Genomic DNA, 20,000 nt, shown 5'->3' with positions numbered 1-20,000 from the left:
TTTGTGTAGGCGTGTGTGATGTGGCAGTGGGAGGTGCAGTTCTGTAGCGGTGTATTTAACAGATGCGACCCTGAGGCACATCCTAGTCAGTCATGGGTCTTCCTGGGATTCAGATGTGGACATGGACTCTGTTTGGCTGCCTGAGCTGGCTGTGTGTGGGTCAGGTGGCAGGAGAGCCGTGAGTTTACCTTTTAATGTCTAATAATAAGTGTGTAGTGTGATGTGGCTGTGGTTGTAGTTTCTAACTTAAGCTTTCATATGAATCATGAATGATGTTTGTGATGACTCTGTTGAATTTCTCCCAATGCCAAATCGGTTTGTGTGTGTGTGTGTGTGTGTGTGTGTGTGTGTGTGTGTGTGTTTCTGTGGTTGTAGACACTACATGGTGGCCATTCCTGCAGTTCTGGAAGCTGGAGTGGACACCAAATTTTGTACGAGTCTCCTGGAGCCCAATGAAACTATGGTCATGAGCGTCACTCTGGTGTCTCCAGAGATGAACACACTCCTCTTCCAGAAGAGCTTTGACACCGACTTTCATGACTGTGTTCAGTTTAAGGTCTTAGTTTCTTCATTTATACTGCAAAAATCTCATTTGAATACTAAAAACTGGCCCCCTGGATTTAAACTGCAACATTTCAGTCATTTCTCTCAGGATAATTAACTTTTATCTTATCTTATCTTATCTTATCTTATCATTATGACCCACAGTGGAGCCATGCATGTTTTTACATGTTTGATTTTCAGTGTAGCTCTGCACTAAAACAAAATATTAACTTGTCAGTTAAATGTATTTCTACTGTCACAGGTTCCTGAAGTTGTGGAGCAAGCGGTGCTGGAGTTGAAGGTGGAGGTGAGAGGTCAAACCTTTCACTCTACAGTGGTCAGGAAAGTGATGATCAAAGCGTACCAGCCAATGACCTTCATCCAAACAGATAAACCCATTTACCTCCCCGGGCAAACAGGTAACTGAAAGGAGAGGATGTGTTGCAGTATTCACACTTTAATGCCCTTCTGTTTGGTTTTGGTCTCAGTAACAGATATGAACATTGATCCTCAGCATGAAGGACAGATGTACAGACTCATAAATGGAGGAACTGAGACAATAACATATAACAATAACAGATTATTCATTAGTATCTAACTATGGTATGCTTGTTAGTGCTGATGTCATGTCTGAGTGAAACTAAATTGTTACTTTGATGAGTCTGGTAGTTTTGTTAAAGATGGACAAAACAAACCTGATGTCATCTCTTTGCAGTGAATTTCCGAGTGGTTAGCCTGGACACTAAGTTTAGACCCGCCTCTGAGCTGGTGAGTATGTGTGCAGCCTTCTAGACCTCCTCTAGAAACCACAGTCATGCACTTCTATGATAGAACTCCCATGAACTGGCCCCATTCAAGCACATTGACCCCCTAATCCAACACAACAGAGCTGCAGAGTAGAGCTGCACAGCAGTTATGCAATGTGGGTGCACTTTGTGTTGAATCAGTCTGTAGGAAAAGCTCAGTGGCCGCTGGGGTCGATTACACAAGCAGGAGACCTCTGAGTAAACTGGCCTGAGTTGAGGTGAAGGCCTTCAAACGTTTTGCTGATGCTGTAATAAACTGATCTGAACTCCTGGCACTGGGTTCTGGTTGTGCAGCCTCTTATAATCATATAAATATCTTTATTATGATGAATGAAAGCGTCATTCATCAGAGTGAGCTACATTCTCTGCTGCCTCTGGCCTTCTGTTTGAAAGGCAGTATATGATTGACAGGCCACTGCCTCCTCACTCCAAGGCATTCTCCTGCTCAGATGTCTGTGAAGGTTCCTGCTCTGGTATCCATGGAAGGTTCATTCTCAGCCAACTGGACTTCCTTGTAAAAGCTTGAAGTTGCCTCTTATCCCAAAGCCCCGCGGACACCAATGCACACCAATTGCTTATAAACAAATGCTTTGTATGCCATTCTTTTGCTGGAAAAAAACATTTAACAAATCTATTTTCTGTTTTATTTTTGCAGTACAACATCGTCGAAGTTCAGGTAAGAAAGTATGAACGTTTTCAACACAAACACAAGTGATTCCACAGAAAATGAATCAATCAATGATCCCAAAGTGTTCTCTCTGGATAAATCAAAACGTTATCAAAGAAAAGGCGAAGGTTTTCATTTCTGTCCACCCAACAATGGGGCCTCTTTGGTAAAATCACTCAAAATAATATCAGTTACATCTGCAATCATTAGTCAGAATCCTGCCCGGGCACACTGAGGGGACACGTGCCCCTTCATTCACACTGAGGGGACACATGTTCACTCCTTATTTAGTGTCTTGTGTTGTCTCAATGTTGAGGCTGAAGCATAATACAGCAGCCTTTTCTGTGTGAACACTGAAGCTCCCACTTTAGCCTGCAGGTCATCAGATGATGACTGATGATAATTTGGCAAAACACACGATGACTCAGAAGGATCCAGCTGAACCAGTTAGTCTGATCTGGCAGTAGAAGAAGAAATTCAAAAAACATATATCTGTAAATATATATCTGTATTAATGTTGAATTCTGTACAGCTAAACACTCCTAAGTAACTTGTGACATTCTTACAAAGTTAATTGTAACACAGAATCCTGTTCCAGTTTTAGTCTTAGTCGCTCATTAAAAGGAAATGAAATCAGATTTTTGTCACATCACAATGTTTTATTCTGAGTCCAAATTTAGTTGAGTTCTCATTTTTGTCTTAACCCTTCCATTTCATTTGAGTTAAAATAGTATTTTTTTCATCCCAGTTATTACATAATGAGATTTAAAGAGTAAATTCATAGGATTGATTTCATATAGGCCACATTTCTCAGGGTTTCCTCAGTGTTACCGTGGTAACCAGATAAATCCTGCTGATTACTAATGAGACCAACCGCAGATTTGTGATGGTAAAATGAGAGAAGCCTCATCTGAAACATGCATGTTTGGGTTAAACACGCTATCATCCAGAAAGTCATATCAATGAGTATCAGCTCTGCTCTGTGACCTTCACTGCTCTGTGGCCTTCACTGCTGCTCTGTGGCCTTCACTGCTGCTCTGTGGCCTTCACTGCTCTGTGGCCTTCACTGTTGAGACATGAATGAGGACCGTTGCTCTGTTTGACAGGATGTGAACAGAAACAGGATTGGACAGTGGGTGAACATCACATCCAACTCTAAGATATTTCAGCGTTCTTACTCATTGAACTCTGAAGCACCTGAAGGAACGTACCAAGTCATCGTGTCCATTGGTGAAAGGAAAATATATCACAGCTTTAAGGTTGAGAAATACGGTAAGTTGTATCTGCATACATATCTGCATATTGAGGATTCTTCTGCCGTCTGTAATGATTAAAGTATAATAACAACAATTCTTTATCCCCAGTCCTCCCTAAATTTGATGTAAAAATAACTGCCAAGGATGAAATAAGCATTGCACAAGATGACATCGAAGTTGAAGTGTGTGCAAAGTAAGTCAAGGAACTTTTCCCACAATGTTAACCTGCAGACCTTTTCCATGTGCTGCCTGATGACTTGTTGCTGTGCTAAAGGGCAGACCGGTGTCGTGCTCCTGTCTGTCTGCAGCTGTCGTCATGTTGTCATGGTCCAGAGTTCAGGACTGACATTCTAAAATGTCTGACGACAAAGAAGTCAGACAAAATCTTGTGACTTTCTTCAACTCAGATCAGATGGTTTCAGTCCATAGTTTGAGACGACTCCTGGTTTCTCATAGAAAACACAATGCAGAAAATCAATAATACAACCTTCCATCAGCACTTTGAATGGATAAAGTGTCCCACAGCTGCACTAGCAGTTAACATGATTGTATACAGTCATTCACCACAGCAGAATGAAGCAGTGAATCAAATAAGATAACAGTATTGATAGCAATGATATTTGCCATAGCAACTGTGGACTTATGTTAGAGATCTGCCTGCCACAGTGGGAGGATCACATCAGGTCACATGACAGTGTGATGCAGATGAACACGGTCTACAATGTAATAACCTATCATGTATGTTTCGATGTAATTAGATATACATATGGACAGCCTGTACCAGGCAGTGTGGAGGTGAATGCCTGCCGACCTCTGAGAGATCACTTTGGAATTGTCGTATTATATACCCTTGAGCACCCAGAGGGCATTTATGTAATCGCTCCTTTGTGTCACAAAGAGACCAAGCCGGTACAGATGATACAGATGTGTTCTCACTCATGAAAATACACTCTCATTTTTGTATGTGCAAATTAACAGTTTGTTTTATTTTCTTTGTAGGCGGACATGAAGGGCTGTGCCACATTTACCTTTCAGATGTCTGCCTTCACAAAAGGCCAAAAGCTCCTGCAGGATACACTGCACTTCGCAGCCAAGGTGGAAGAGGACGGCACAGGCAAGTCTTTGACTTTGGTTCATATTGATTTAGATAGACGGTAAGATTCAATATAAGATAATAAGATATAACATGATGTTCTATCATACAGGTACAATACACGGGCAATTTAAGACAATATCCATCTCCTATGTTGTTGGAAAGCTTTCCTTTGTTGACATCCCAACGGTTTATCAGGAAGGATCAAACGTGACAGGAAGAGTAAGTACAAAATGTAGATTACAGTCTTTGTCACAAAGTACTGCTGTAGCCATGTGGGTTTCACACCAATTTGTGCTTCCATCAGGTTAATGCATTTCATTACAACGATACACCCATAGCCAACACCTTAGTCTACCTGATGGAGGGTGAAAGGTGGAACGCACGTGTCCTGCAGAACCTTACCACAGATTGCGAAGGCGTCGCTTCCTTCTCCTTAGATACAGCTGATCACAAGACCATCCGCCTCGGGGTAAGGAAAGCACATTGCCAAAATGATGTCTGCATCATCCATTTTCAGTCCATGTCTTTGCCGTCACAGAGAGATTCCAACAAACTAAGCACTCTCTGTTTAGTCTGTTAAGCTTCAATAGGGAATTGAATCTTACGGGTAAGTAATGTATACTGTGGTTGACTCTCAATCGTTGCCTCCCTTACATTAGTTAGCGCTCTGATGTCTCCTGCAGATGCACCTTAACGATCAGCTACACTCTATTCTGCTTCTTCTGGTGTCAAAGCTAATGGAGTGTGTGAGACTGAGTGATGGTGGAAAAGTGAAGCAGCTGAATGTTTGTGAGACCACATCAAAACTCAACAATTTAAATAAACTGGCTAATCAACTGAACAGGCTTCCTAACCCTAACCCTAAATGAAATGCAATGATTCCTAACACATGTGAGGCCAAAGGAACACAGTGTAATGATAACATACACTGGTTGAACTGACTGGTCTTTGTGTGCCGAGGTAAAGGCTGAAAGGTACCAGGAGCAGAAGTTTATAGAGAATGATGACTTGCTCTTATTGACACGTTTCCTCTGTTCCCGTGTCTCTTCTCTTCTTCTCTACGATCCAGGCGAGCCTCTCACAAAGCTTGGACCACACATATAGAGAGCCATACGTTGAGACTGCGACTCACCAGATGTCCTTAGCACAACCTCCTTCCCCTGATGTGAAAACAGCCAGCCAGCTGGTGGTCAACCAGAAGGACAAAGCACTTCCCTGTGGGGGAGAAGAGACTGTCTCCATCAAGTTCACTGTGGTTGGAGAGGTTGAGGGCCCCGTGCCTCTGATGTACCTGGTGAGTTCTGGGATCTCTCATCTTGATTTGGGAGCTGTGCTCTTTCCCTGTCTCTGAATTTGGACGACCTGTCTATCTTCTATGAGGAAACACAGGTTTCAATTAAGATCTATAAGCTAAGTGACAAGCTACAGTTGCAAAAAGTGATGAAGTAAAAGTTAATTTTAGGTATATTGGGGCAAAGGTAGAACAATTGTGTTTATAAGTATGAATACTTATAAGTGCAGATATCCTCCTAAACATGTACCAATGACTCCAGGCTGAGCAGAGACAGAGATGAATATGCTGTTAATAAGGTTCCGTAGTGATCTGACCTATATTTTGCTTCTGTTTCTTAAATTCTTCAGCTCTTATCCAGAGGGGCCGTTGTAATGCAGGGACATGAAACAGTTCAAGTGGATGGTGAACCAGGTGGGTGGCCGCTTCTTTCAAACTTGCAATAAAATATTTGGCCACCAAAATCATTCATTTATAACCAATACAGCAACTTTCAATGTCTCAATATTACACTTGGGCTCTACAGGTGTGGCACGGCTAGCTGCTAGTGTGTGTGACCAACTTTCTGAATAGACTGAACAAGCAGGTAGCAGCAGCAGCAGTGCTGAAAGGGACAGGACCAATTTACAATTCTGGGAGTTTGGGCCGGGGTTAAGAGGAGAACGGCAGATTATGTGATTGTTGGCAGCTGAGGATGCTGGAGACTCGACTACCACTCCTAACGCCAATCCTGCAGTCAGACACACAGGCTGGAGAGCAGAGGGCTCACAGCGGATCTATCAGTGGACATGTTGGACAGACCTTCTTTCTGCTGTAGTGTCCAAGGGGCTCGGTTCTGTCCGTCACCAGCATTGCAATAAATGTGCACAATATCATTATATAGTGTGTGACACAAACCTATGGATTAACCAAGGCTAAGTTACACAGTATTCATCCCATTGTAGGTCAATACTTTAAATAGTGCCTTTGTGACTGCTTATTAGAGCTTTGACCATAATATTGGTTTTGTTTCAGTGACGGAGGGTGAGGTCTCCTTCAAGCTTATCGTGACTCCAGATCTGGCACCAGAGTTCCAGGTTGTGGCTTATGCAGTCCTCCCCAGTCACACTGTGATTGCCCACAGTGCCGACTTCTCCACAGAGAAATGCTTCAGTCACAAGGTCAGTGTGAGACTGCGGGGTGATACAGGGAGAGGCTTGAACATTCAGACTTACACCCAGAAAACAGATATGAGCGAGTTTGTGTGTGTGTGTGTGTGTGTGTGTGTGTGTGTGCGTGTGTGCGTGTGCGTGTGCGTGTGCGTGTGTGTGTGTGTGTGTGTGTGTGTGTGTGTGTGTGTCAGGTCTCTGTGGACTTCTCTCCATCCTCAGCCATGCCTGGAGAGGAAAACACCCTGAAGGTGACGGCCCACCCAAATTCTCTGTGTGGTGTGAGTGCTGTGGACAAAAGCGTCCTCATCAAGGCGCCTGGCCAAACTCTGGATGCAGACAAGGTGACTTAGCACAGAACGCATCCCTTATTTACTTTGAGTTACTCTTCTGCCCAATTAGAGGAATACTGAATATAAACTAAACTAGCCATGTACGGCCACAGTGAGTGTCACTGGCCACCAGACTATTTCTCTCTCTCTCTCTCTCTCTCTCTCTCTCTCTCTCTCTCTCTCTCTGTCTCTCTCTCTCTTTACTTTTCAAAACACAAAGGCCACACTCAATGATTCTTAATGATGATGTTTCTCTGCAGGTATTCAATCTGTTGCCCTTCACAAAACACACCCATATTCCATATGAGGCTGAAGATCCTGTATCATGCTTGCCTGTGAGGACAAGAAGGTACATGATGCCGTACCCTGGACACGGAGACAAAGACGATGCTTTAACAGTTTTCCAGGTACTTTTAATGGACAAATTCCTAAATTATTAGCTGACAGTGAATATGGCTCCCACTCGGCAGTGACATCATCATATGTTGTTGGTTTGTCTAGAATGTGGGGCTGAAGATCGCAACAAATTTATTCATCAGAGTCCCTTCATGTGTGATAATCAGGGGAAAGGAATATCACTTCAGCCACTACAGTGAGACCTCTTTCTATACCTTTATGAAGTCAACCAAGCTGAATATGTTTGGAACAGAAAATGAGAAAGCTTCATTGTGTCACTGATGTCCGGCAGCTTCAGGCCGTATATCTGGAGTTGTATTTGACCACCCGGGAAATTCCGGGATGGATGAAGGTATGAGACCTGGCGCACCACCCAACGCTCTTCCACCAATGATGACAGTCCGCACTTTCTTCCCTGAGACATGGATATGGGACCTGGTGGAAGTTGGGTGAGCTCCTTTCTCTCTAATTGATGTTTTTTTAAAGCTTACACATCTTTGGGTGTTTAGGGGAGAAAAACCTGCATAAATGTTCATGTCTATGACTTTGAAATGCTCCGTGCTCTGTATGCTGCAGCTTTGGAACAAGAAACTCTGTTTAGTTCATTGAAGTTGCAATGGAAGTGAAAGTCATGAGAGAAGCACAAAAATGCGGTAAACTTATTGACCTATGTTGTTTTTCTTGAACAACTGTGTGTGCCTCTGTGTGAATCAGTGCCACTGGAGTGAAGGATGTGGCTCTCAAGGTCCCAGACACCATCACCACCTGGGAGACGGAGGCTTTCTGCTTGTCCCCTCAAGGTTTCGGCTTGGCTCCTCGAAAAGAGCTCAAAGTGTTCCAGCACTTCTTCCTCCAGCTCACCCTGCCATACTCCATCGTCCGGGGGGAGCAGTTTGAACTGAAAGCAACCGTCTTCAACTACATGTCCAGCTGCATCATGGTGATCAATGTGTTTACATTCATAATAAAACAAGTCAAGTCCCAACTGCAACAAAGACATAGTGTCATTGTGTAATAATGTAGTTTTATATTTATATTTATATTCAAACATTCTTCTCCTTCCTGAAGTATTCAGTTGAACCCTTAGATTGTGCTTTTGCAGGATACATGTTTAGTAATGAATTGCCATTATTTTCTATAAGTAGTTATATATCATTGTGCATGTGTGTGTGTGTGTGTTTGTTGCACAGGTGACGGTGACTGCTGCCCCCTCCCTTGATTACACCCTGACCCCCCTGTCTGGGGACCTGTACACATCCTGTCTGTGTGCCAATGAACGCAAAACTCTCAGCTGGACCATGAGCCCCACCAGCTTAGGTGAGATGATGTCAGATTATTAAGAGTATGGGAACATCAGAAGCACTTTCAGTGTAGCTGTGAGTGTGTGTGTGTTTGTTCCTCCTCATATTACTCAACATTGTGTCATTTTCAGACTGGAGGAAAGCATCTGAAGGGCTTAGCAGCTCCTTATACACAAAGTCTATTGTGTTCTCCTCATCACCTTCAGTGCCTTTAGGCTGCTCGCTCTTTCTCTCTGTGTTTCAGCTGGTTGTTGACTTGTTTCAGCTGGTTGTTGATGTGTTTCAGCTGGTTGTTGACTTGTTTCAGCTGGTTGTTGATGTGTTTCAGCTGGTTGTTGATGTGTTTCAGCTGGTTGTTGATGTGTTTCAGCTGGTTGTTGATGTGTTTCAGCTGGTTGTTGATGTGTTTCAGCTGGTTGTTGATGTGTTTCAGATGGTTGTTGATGTGTTTCAGATGGTTGTTGATGTGTTTCAGATGGTTGTTGATGTGTTTCAGATGGTTGTTGATGTGTTTCAGCTGGTTGTTGATGTGTTTCAGCTGGTTGTTGATGTGTTTCAGATGGTTGTTGATGTGTTCCAGGTGCTGTGGACGTGTCTGTGAGCGCTGAGGCTGTGGCTTCTCATGCTTCGTGTGACAATGAGATAGTGAGTGTGCCAGAAAGAGGTCACATTAACAAGGTCACACGCCCGCTCATAGTGAAGGTAGGTAACTTCATACAGGAAGGTTAGGACACAACTACCATCCTGTTTGCTTTTGATTATTAAATGAAATGAATGTGTTTCTACCTCTCAGGCTGAAGGAACTGAGGTGACAAAGGCCTATAACCTGCTGCTCTGTCCTAAAGGTCAGTCTGTGCTCTAGTAATCAGCGAGCCATGACCCTCATTACATGATTATCATTGCACTGACCTCAACCTGTTTTTGCTGAACCCAGGAGGGGCTTTGTCAGAGGAAGTAGAGGTCCAGCTCCCTGAGAACGTGATCCTTGGATCTGCTGTTGCGTCTGTGTCGGTCCTTGGTAAAGTTTTAAAGATGAAAGAATATCTTGTGAAGCAGGGAGCTAAAGTAGCTATTTTACCATTTTGGTTCTGCTTTTCTTGTTGTTTTATGATTACTCCTTCATGCAACACACTTTACTTACACTTTCCCTCACACTCACCCCAGCAGGAGACATGTTTGTGTCAACTTTAACCCAGTTTGACACTTAGAGTAGTAAAAGTTAAGAACCTTCATGTTTGTATTTCCCTCATACTCTTCACACCTTACACACATTGCAGCAGGTGTGTGTGCATGAATAACACACCCCAGCCTGGCTTAGGTGCTTACCCTGTGTGTTTCTCCATAGGTGACATCCTGGGCCGGGCCCTGAAGAACCTGGATGGATTGCTGAGGATGCCATACGGATGTAGGGAGCAGAACATGGCTCTGCTGGCCCCCAACATCTACATCCTGCAATACCTGAAACACACACAGCAGCTGAGCACAGCCATCAAGAAAAAGGCTTTCAACTCCCTGACCAGTGGTGAGACTCAGTTAGCGTTATGTGTCAATCAAGGGATTCAGCCCTGAATCATAGATCATGACTGGTCAAAGTTCACTTTGATGGAACATCTCTGTGTTTGACAGTGAGATCAGCTGTGTGCAGCAGAAGCAGCAGTAGCAGAATTAGTCACAGTCCTAATAGTTGCTGTTGTAATGGCTGTGATACTTTGTCCTCTGGATGCTTCTCCCAATGTGAAGTGATCCTTGTGTTTCTTGTCACACAGGCTACCAGAGGCAGCTGAACTACAAACACAGCAACGGTGCTTACAGCACATTTGGTACAGGAGACGGCAACACATGGTGAGAGAATCACCACACACATTACACATTACATTACATTACGGTCATTTAGCAGACGCTTTTATCCAAAGCGACTTACAATAAGTGTGTTCAACAAAGGTAGATAAAAGAACTTCAGGTCACAAGAAATCGTAAGCGCATTTCCTTCCTAAACCAACAGCTAAGAGCATAACTAGAGCTAGAGTAGAAGTGCAATAAGTTAGGTACTATGATGAATGAGAACAAACAAAAAACAAAAGGACAGATTAGAAATGAAAGATTAGAAAACAAGAGCATCAGAAGAGGTAGGACAGAGTAGGTGATGTCCTAAGAGGGAGGATCCGGGTAGTGTTTCTTGAAGAGATGGGTCTTCAGCCTGCGGCGAAAGATGGGCAGCGACTCCGCTGTCCTGACTTCAGTCGGGAGATCATTCCACCACTGAGGTGCCAGAACAGAGAAAAGCCGTGACCGGATCGATCGCAAGCAGGGGCCGCTGAGCGCCGGGGCAGCCAGTCGCCTGGAGGCAGCAGAGCGAAGTGGTCGGCCGGGGGTGTAGGGCTTGACCATAGCCTGGAGGTATGAAGGAGCTGTTCCTTTCACTGCCCTGTAGGCTAGCACCAGAGTTTTAAACTGGATGCGAGCAGCTACGGGGAGCCAGTGTAGAGAACGGAGAAGGCAAGTTGTGTGGGAGAACTTGGGAAGGTTGAACACCAGACGAGCAGCAGCTTTCTGGACGAGCTCCAGAGGTCTGATGGCGGAAGCCGGGGCGCCAGCAAGGAGGGAGTTGCAGTAGTCCAGGCGGGAGATGACAAGAGCCTGGATCAGCACCTGCGCTGCCTTGTCGGTGAGGAAGGGACGGATCCTCCGGATGTTGTAGAGGAGGAATCTGCAGGAACGCGTCACCGAAGCGATGTTTGCCGCGAACGACAGTTGGTCGTCCAGGGTCACACCCAGATTCCTCGCGGTCCGAGTAGACGTCACCACGGAGTCATCTATGGTGATGGCCAGGTCTCGGTGCGGGCAGCCCTTCCCTGGGAGAAACACCATCTCAGTCTTGTCCAGGTTGAGCTTCAGGTGGTGCTTCGACATCCACCCCGAGATGTCTGCCAGGCAAGCAGCGATGCGCGTCTCCACTTGGGCGTCAGAAGGAGGAAACGACAGAATCAGCTGGGTGTCATCAGCATAGCAGTGGTAGGAGAAGTTATGGGAGTGGATAACCGAACCAAGAGATGTTGTGTAGAGGGAGAAAAGAAGAGGGCCCAAGACCGAACCTTGCGGAACCCCAGTGGTGAGCCTACGTGGCTTCGAGACAGAACCTCTCAGTGTTACCTGGTAGGAGCGACCTGTCAGGTAGGACGCGAACATGGAGAGCGCAGAGCCAGAGACACCCATTCCCTCAAGGGTAGAGAGAAGGATCTGGTGGTTCACCGTGTCGAATGCTGCAGACAGGTCCAGGAGAATCAGGACAGAGGAGAGAGAGTTCGCTCTAGCAGTTTGGAGTGACTCGGTCACTGCCAGGAGGGCCGTCTCGGTCGAGTGGCCCACCTTGAAGCCAGACTGGTGGGGGTCCAAAACGTTGTTCTGGTGGAGGTACAGGGACAGTTGATTGAAGACAGCACGTTCAAGAGTTTTAGATAGGAAGGGTAGAAGGGATACCGGTCTGTAGTTCTTGATGTCTGAAGGGTCAAGAGTTGGTTTCTTTAGAAGCGGAGTGACTCTAGCAGTCTTGAAAGCAGAGGGGAAAGAGCCAGAGGCCAGAGACGTGTTGATGACGTGGGTCAGGTAGGGAAGAAGATCCGGTGCAGCAGACTGAAGGAGAGAGGAGGGGACAGGGTCAAGAGAGCAGGTGGTGGGGCGGCTAGATGTGATGAGCCAGAGGACCTCCTGGGCAGAGAGGGGAGAGAATTGGGACAGAGAGGGAGATGATGGAGAGGGTGGTAGAGACAGGACTGCTGGCGGATGATGGAAGGAGGATCGGACGTCGTTGACCTTCTTGTCGAAGAAGTTGGCGAAATCGTCTGGGAGGAGAGAGGAGGAAGGAGGAGGGGGTGGGGGTTGGAGAAGGGATGAGAAAGTTTGAAAGAGTTTTTTGGGGTTGGAAGCAGAGGTTTGAATTTTCGTGCAGAAGAAGGCAGCTTTAGCAGCAGAGAGAGAGGAGGAGAAAGAGGACACACACACACACACAAACGCGCGCGCACGCACGCACCCACGCACGCACGCACGCACGCACGCACGCACGCACGCACGCACGCACGCACGCACGCACGCACGCACGCACGCACGCACGCACGCACGCACGCACGTACGTACGCACGCACGCACACACACACACACGGAGACACACAGACACACACACAGACACACACACACACACACACACACAGACACACACACACACACACACACACACACAGACACACACACACACACACACACACACACACGCACACACGGAGACACACTGATGTCTGCGTCCATGCAGGTTTCTGGTCATCTGGGTCTTTGATAGCTTTTGTTCACTCGCTCAAGCTGGTTGATCACAGATCACATTGATCTGTGATCAACCAGCTTGAGCTTTAACTAAATTCTACTATGGTGACGGTGTGCAGACATGAAGTTGTTTTTAATGTCCTTTTCATTTCTTCACTGCCTGTCTCACATTGTGTAATCTGTCCTCAGGCTCACGGCTTTTGTCTTGAGGTCCTTTGTCAAAGCTCAGTCTTTCGTCTACATCGACCCATCAAACATTGAAGAGACAAAGACTTGGCTGGAGGGGAAACAACAACCAAATGGCTGTTTTGAACAGTCAGGGAAGCTCTTCAACAACAGAATGAAGGTATCATGAAATGTTGTCATGGCTAATACCAAAAGCCTGGGAGGGTCCATGCAGTCTTCCTCACAGCTCTGGGAGGAAGAACTGTCTTTGTTTTTGTGATTTTTGTTTGTCTGGCGAGCGAGGAAAAGGATTCCTGGGGCCACCAAGTAGGTCGGTTTAATGAATCATGAATCAATGGGGATCAGGCTGTGAGTAGTGCATGCAGTGGAGAGCCAGGTTTCCTCTGACAGCACCTGCTGAGACAATGTTGGGACTAAGACTAAGAGCCAAACGTTTAGAAGTTAATCCATGATCTGTCTTGTTTTAGCATGAAGAGGCATGTTTATCCCCACAGCCACATGAAGGCTGGATGGATGTTTAAAGATCTAAAGATCAGTGTACTGCTTCCTGTTCCTCAGGGGGGCGTGTCTGATGAAGTCACTCTCTCTGCTTACATCACTGCTGCTTTCCTGGAGATTAATTCATCAGCAGTAAATGTAAGTATGGTCTTTACTCTTTAAAGTACAAATGCTGCACTCCCACCTACACAACAACATGCCGTAAGGTCAGAGGTTAGAAATGTTGTAGCTTTTTTGCAGGACTTCATTCCGCCTGCTTGGCCTGCAGGGTTTTGGATTCTTTTGTAGTCTGTAATGTTTTTTTACTGTAACTCTTTGATCAAATCTGTGTGTTTTCCTTTAGGATGATGTGGTGAAGCACAGCTTGTCCTGCCTGAAGGAGTCCCTGAGTAACCTTACTAACACCTACACTACGGCTCTGCTGGCGTACGTCTTCACCCTGGCAGGAGACATGCCGGCCCGTGCTGAACTTCTGGGGCGCTTAGAAAAGGTTTCCATTCAACAAGGTGACCCATTACCTTCAATAACTTTGAATTGTTCTGCTCTCTCTTAGTTCAGCTCTCATTGTTGTTGTTGGTTCCTGTTTCAGGGGGTTTCCTCCACTGGACTCAAACTGCCTCAGAAACATCCGCCTCTCTGTCTGTGGAGATCAGCTCTTATGTGCTGTTGGCCAAACTGGGCGCCTCCCCTACAGCTGAAGACCTGGGCTACGGCGGGGGCATCGTCAGGTGGCTGTCCAACCAGCAGAACTATTATGGAGGCTTCTCCTCCACACAGGTACGACCCACAAGCCTCCATGTGGGGCGGAGGACATCTTGGCCAAATACTTGAGCACAAATTCTCGAGGGAACCATGAAACACGTAAACACACAAATACACACATAAACACACGTGAACACACGTAAACACACATATACACACATAAACACACGTAAAAACACGTGAACACATGTAACCACACATAAACACACGTAAACACACAAACACACGTAAACACTGCTGAGTGCATGGACGGAAAACTTATTGTTATTGTTGTTGTTCCAACTTGCATACAAATTGGCTTAAAGACTTCAAAACTGGCTTGTGTGTGTGTGTGTGTGTGTGTGTGTGTTTTAGGACACAGTGGTGGCTCTTCAGGCTCTGGCCCTTTACTCCACTCTGGTGTTCAGTCCAGATGGTTCCAGCACCGTCACAGTCCAGTCTCCCAGTGAGCAGCTGACCTTTGAGGTAAACCAGGGGAACAAACTGCTCTACCAGGAGGAGATGCTGAAGGAAACAACAGGAAAGTACAACATGGAGGTGAAGGGCAACACGTGTGCTTCAATGCAGGTGAGTGGACGCTGTGGTACTGCCTCTCCTCTGTGCTCATACATGTATCCAGCCAGTAGGTGGCAGTAATCCCTCTGGGTTTAGTGGCTTTGGTGTTTCTCTGTCTCAACCTTTTGTCAGCTGGTCTGAGGACTTTCTGCTCCAGGGTTTAATAACAGTAACAGAGATAAACCTGACCCTGACACTTAACTCTATCATCAAATACAACTGAATCAAAGATCAAAGTCATTTAAAATGACATAAGTCAAAATCTACAATATACATTTTTACTTTAAAATAAGAAGTACACACAAAGATGCATGTATACTGAAATGACTTGGACAGCTTAATCAGATTATGATCTTTTCACTATTGCCTACTTACATTACAAACCATAGGACTTAGAAACATAGTAAAAGTCAAATGTTTGTTCTGTTTGCTAGATTTCTCTGCGCTATAACATCCCGACTCCTGCTGAGAAGACGACTCTCAGTGTGACGGTGAAACCAGCGGCCGACTGCAACAGCACCGACTCTGTGAGACCTAAAGTCACTCTGCGACTCCAGTCTCTGTGAGTACTGACCCACGTCACAGCACACACAGGTGTGAGGTTGTGTATGTGATGTGTGTATGTTCTCTTGACAGATATGAGGGTAAGGAGGAGACTACAAACATGGTGATTCTGGATATCAAACTGCTCTCTGGATTCGTCCCCGTCCCAGAATCTTTGAGGAAAGTGAGTAACTGCAGAAACCTTCAGCTTAATGGTAAAGTCTGATGTGATGATGAAGGTATAACCCAGTATCATCATCACCTCACAGCTCAGAGGCGCTCTGCTGGTGGATCGGGTTGAAGAGAAGGAAGACCATATTCTCATGTACATACAGGAGGTGAGAAGAATTCCAGTAGGGGAGCATGACGATGATGCTGCTGTCCATGTGTGTCTCTGATCGTGTCCTCTGTGTTTCTGCACAGTTACCCACTGGCATGGCCATCAACCACAGCCTAGAGCTCATGCAGGAGGTCCCAGTGCAAAAGCTGAAGTCAGCCGTGGTCAAGATCTACGACTACTACCAGCCAAGTAAAACACACACTCTCCACTCTACACACACATCTGAGTACAGGGACCAAAGACCACATAGGAGCACAGACCTTTAATAGTTGGTGCTTTGTCCATTGCCTTTACAAAACAAGCCCATGTGTATTTTTATGTGTTTACTTTATTGCATGAAAGTGTAACTTTACCCAGTACAGTTAAGGTCTCAGGTCTCAGGTCTCAGGTCCTCAGAGTCATAGAGATGTCTGCAGGAAGGCTCCAGCTCCACACATCTACCCTCCAAGCTCATTTCTTTTCATTCAGTTTATGCTGAAATTCTGTTTGAGTATACAAACTGTTTGACTTGACTTTGGTCTCCCGACCAAACGACAGCAGATGCCATGACATCCACTTCATCCACAATAGCAAAATGTCAACACAAACCTTATATGAATGTCTTTAACAGCTCAGAGTGTCCGGGTCCTGACTGCTTAGACAGCAGAGAGCGATGAGACACGCTGTGACAGAGATATTGGGCTGTACACACAGGCGTCTACAGTAAAGTCAAGTTACTGATCTGTTTACTGCAAATCAGCTGTTCTCTTCAAAAACCATCAGCAGTGACTGAAGTGAAGTAGAATCAGAATTTATAAAGGAACAACTTGAAGCAAGATAAACGTTATTCTTCAGAAACCCTCATCCTAATTGTTCAGTGGTAGAGTGACGCTCTCTCTCTCTCTCTCTCTGTCTCTCTCTCTCTCTCTCTCTCTCCCTCTCTCTCTCTCTCTCTCTCTCTCTCTCTCTCTCTCTCTCTCTCTCTCTGTCTCTCTCTCTCTCTCTCTCTCTCTCTCTCTCTCTCTCTCTCTTCCTCTCAGGTGATGAGTCAGAGACTGAATACATCTTTCCCTGTTCTAGAGGTAAGAACACACAGGACAACAACACAACAACTACAAACACCCTATGGTATAAAAGTCTTAAGAGGAAGAACACAAGTATCATCATCATCATCATTATATTCTAATAAATATAGTTCATATTAAATAAGGAATGATGGATGCTAATCACTGAAGTCAGTTTGAATGAAATGTATTGATGTTGTTTTGATCCCAGCTGTGTGTGTGTGTGTGTGTGTGTGTGTATATACATGTAGAGACACGCGTGACCTTAAACTGAACCAGACTCACGTGTTTAAATGAAGTTACTTACTATGATCATGAGGTCTTATGAGTGAATGATTGACATTTTGTATTTCCTTTGCAGACTGAAGCCTAAAGCCCAGTGAGCCTGTCACTCATCCAGCTACATTCAATCAGACCTGAACACACACACACACACACACACACACACACATACACACACACACACACACACACACACACACACACACACACACACACACACACACACACACACACACAGAGTTTCTTTGGCTCTCCATTGTATTGTGCATTTTACTGTATATGTTGGCAGTACAGAATGATTGACACCCTGCTTGCTGAAGTCCTCACACACAAGCTGCTGTTCTGTGAATCTGGAAATTATAAACTGATTTGAACTGAAACCTCTTTGTCCTTATTTGTTGTTCCCACATAAAACTTGATCTTCAATCACTTTTACTGTGTGCACGACCACTGACACCTGACCCTCAACCTAAATGACCACCGGCCTGGCAAACCTGCTTAATTGAAGGTGTGTGTGTGTGTGTGTGTGTGTGTGTGTGTGTGTGTCTCTGTCTGTGTGTGTGTGTGTGTGTGTGTGTGTGTGTGTGTGTGTGTGTGTGTGTGTGTGTGTGTGTGTGTGTGTGTGTGTGTGTGCGTGTGTGTCTCTGTCTGTGTGTGTGTGTGTGTGTGTGTGTGTGTGTGTGTGTGTGTGTGTGTGTGTGTGTGTGTGCGCGCGTGGTGCAGTGACTCTGTTGACGTTTTCATTTGAAACCCTTGTACCTGATTGCTGACTTATCTTTGAGAGTTGGGCAGAAAAGTTGCAAATGAAAGTGAGAAATCTCTTTGATCTGGATCGACTCCTCCTTGACCCGAGTCCTCAGATATCACCACAATCCTGCCAAAGACACATAAATCAATGTGCAGCAGTGGTGTTGAGCAGCTGATCAGGGTCCTGTGTCATTCTGAGCCTTAGAGTTCTCTCAGTCTTGACCCATCATTCTTCCATTTGTTTGTACACATTCTCCCACATGTTCTACAGCCACACGTCCTTCATGTCCACGCTGGCATTGCATCTGCATGGAGATTTGCTTTCCATGTTCCCAAATCAGACTTTTTGTGATTTTGAAACATGATTTCTTGAACTTTTTCTTGATTTCCTGTTTGTGTCTTGATTGTGAAGTTGAATAGAATCACAGGAGGATGAACCTGATTGGTCCAGGCAGGCAGGTGCTCAGGTGTGTCCCTGCTGAGCTGAGAGGCTCTGGCCAGCAGAGGGACACCGGCCTGATGGGAGACATCCGGGTGTTTCTGCTTGAGTGCTGGCATTGGGCCAAACCCCACACACCATGTTGATTTAGTCATGAGGCATGAGAGGTGGGACGAGTGTTCTCTCTCCTCTGTACGCTCCTGCCAATGCCCCCAACTTCCTGCCTTCCATGTCAGCCTGATTTAGGCTTTACAGGAAGCAAGCTTTGATTCAAAGTCTTGATCTGTATGAACCTCTAGGTCCTCCAGTCTCAGACTCAGACTTCTGCACTGTAGTTTGTCTGTTCTGCCAGCAGATGGCGCCTGTGTGTCCTGAGTGTAGCAGCTGATCACTGCGTCACTGTTTGATGGTCAATGACACCAAACTTTGCATTGAGTTCCATTTGATGTTTGAATTTTTAAAATGTTTCAATCCTTTTGTCTTTCCAAGCTGCTGCAGATTTTATATTCTTTTTCCACATTTCTCCTTATCTACTGAGTGATTGACCATAAATAAGTTTGACGTGCTACAAACTCTTCTCTCTTCTAAAAGTGAATAAATGTCATCTTGATATTGAGATACTTACACAGATTAACTGTCAATCAAGCCTGACATTACAATTGTAACATTTTTAGTTAAGTGCTGCATTTTATTTGTGTTTAAAATGCAAACAAATCTAATAAATAAGATGATGTATATTTAGTGTATTTGAGTACCAAACTATTTACTGCAAATCATATGAGGCCTGTTGTTCTGCATGATGTCATCATGATGTCATTCATTCATTCATCTGCTCCCGGTGCAGCTTCACACACGTACATGTATGTCTTCCCCTCATCTTGCCTCTCTCTCACTCAGCCATCCCCCCCCCCCCCCCCCCCCCTCCCACACACACACACACACCTCTTCATCGCCTCTCTCTACCCCCCAACCTTTCTTCCCCTTGTTCTTTCCTTTTTTCTCCCCTTGCTCCTTCCAGCTCCATGTTCTCCCTCCCAGCTCCTGCTTGTTGGTTGCTCTTGTATCTTTTCTCTTCTTTATTTCTCTCCCTGTTTCTCTCACTTCTTTAGATTCAATGGTACAGAAACACAAAAATGACAAACTGCATGTTTTGCATTCCAGCTGAGATCATTTGTGTTGCAGACAGAAGTAAAGGTGTCCGTCTGAATAATAACAGAATGAATAACAGAAGGATAAAGATAAAGAGATGACACAGAGAGTCCGTGTGTGTGTGTGTGTGTGTGTGTGTGTGTGTGTGTGTGTGTGTGTGTGTGAGTGTGTGATGCTGTTCTCTCACCTTGTATTGTTTGCTTACATCAATCCCAGACTTTGTGTCATCAACCACTTCCTACATGTAATGCTGTCTCGGTTGTCTCTCAGACTGTGAGGCTCATAGTTGTCGACATGCAGAGGATCATC

General features: G+C 45.2%; 1 protein-coding gene across 1 annotated transcript; it reads left to right on the top strand.

Annotated features, from left to right (window-relative positions):
- The first annotated feature begins 70 nt into the window (after positions 1-70).
- Positions 71-17,736, top strand: LOC142988101 (alpha-2-macroglobulin-like). Its single transcript, XM_076137126.1, has 36 exons — positions 71-178; positions 376-556; positions 806-962; positions 1,259-1,311; positions 2,005-2,025; positions 3,123-3,288; positions 3,381-3,465; positions 4,031-4,181; positions 4,272-4,386; positions 4,478-4,587; positions 4,673-4,837; positions 5,438-5,662; positions 6,010-6,073; positions 6,674-6,819; positions 7,002-7,151; positions 7,400-7,546; positions 7,641-7,807; positions 7,895-7,984; positions 8,250-8,475; positions 8,726-8,852; positions 9,417-9,538; positions 9,630-9,681; positions 9,771-9,854; positions 10,182-10,358; positions 10,603-10,678; positions 13,337-13,493; positions 13,892-13,969; positions 14,175-14,337; positions 14,421-14,608; positions 14,948-15,160; positions 15,583-15,710; positions 15,785-15,875; positions 15,961-16,029; positions 16,115-16,220; positions 17,051-17,092; positions 17,436-17,736. Exons 1-36 carry the CDS (start codon positions 93-95, stop codon positions 17,438-17,440), a joined length of 4,383 nt encoding a protein of 1,460 aa, XP_075993241.1. The 5' UTR covers positions 71-92; the 3' UTR covers positions 17,441-17,736.
- The last annotated feature ends 2,264 nt before the right edge of the window (positions 17,737-20,000 follow it).

Source organism: Genypterus blacodes, unplaced genomic scaffold, assembly GCF_046128005.1.
Source record: "Genypterus blacodes isolate CSIRO-AG114 ecotype Tasmania unplaced genomic scaffold, CSIRO-AGI_Gbla_v1 ptg000293l_1, whole genome shotgun sequence".
In the NCBI taxonomy this organism is placed as follows: domain Eukaryota; kingdom Metazoa; phylum Chordata; class Actinopteri; order Ophidiiformes; family Ophidiidae; genus Genypterus; species Genypterus blacodes.
This window is presented reverse-complemented; position numbering and strand designations above follow the sequence as displayed.

Coding starts and splice junctions, on each gene's coding strand:
- LOC142988101 (XM_076137126.1), top strand. CDS start 93: ATGGGTCTTCCTGGGATTCAGATGTGGACATGGACTCTGTTTGGCTGC. Junction 7,985..8,249: donor TGGGACCTGGTGGAAGTTGG/GTGAGCTCCTTT, acceptor TGTGTGAATCAG/TGCCACTGGAGTGAAGGATG. Junction 9,682..9,770: donor CCTGCTGCTCTGTCCTAAAG/GTCAGTCTGTGC, acceptor TGCTGAACCCAG/GAGGGGCTTTGTCAGAGGAA.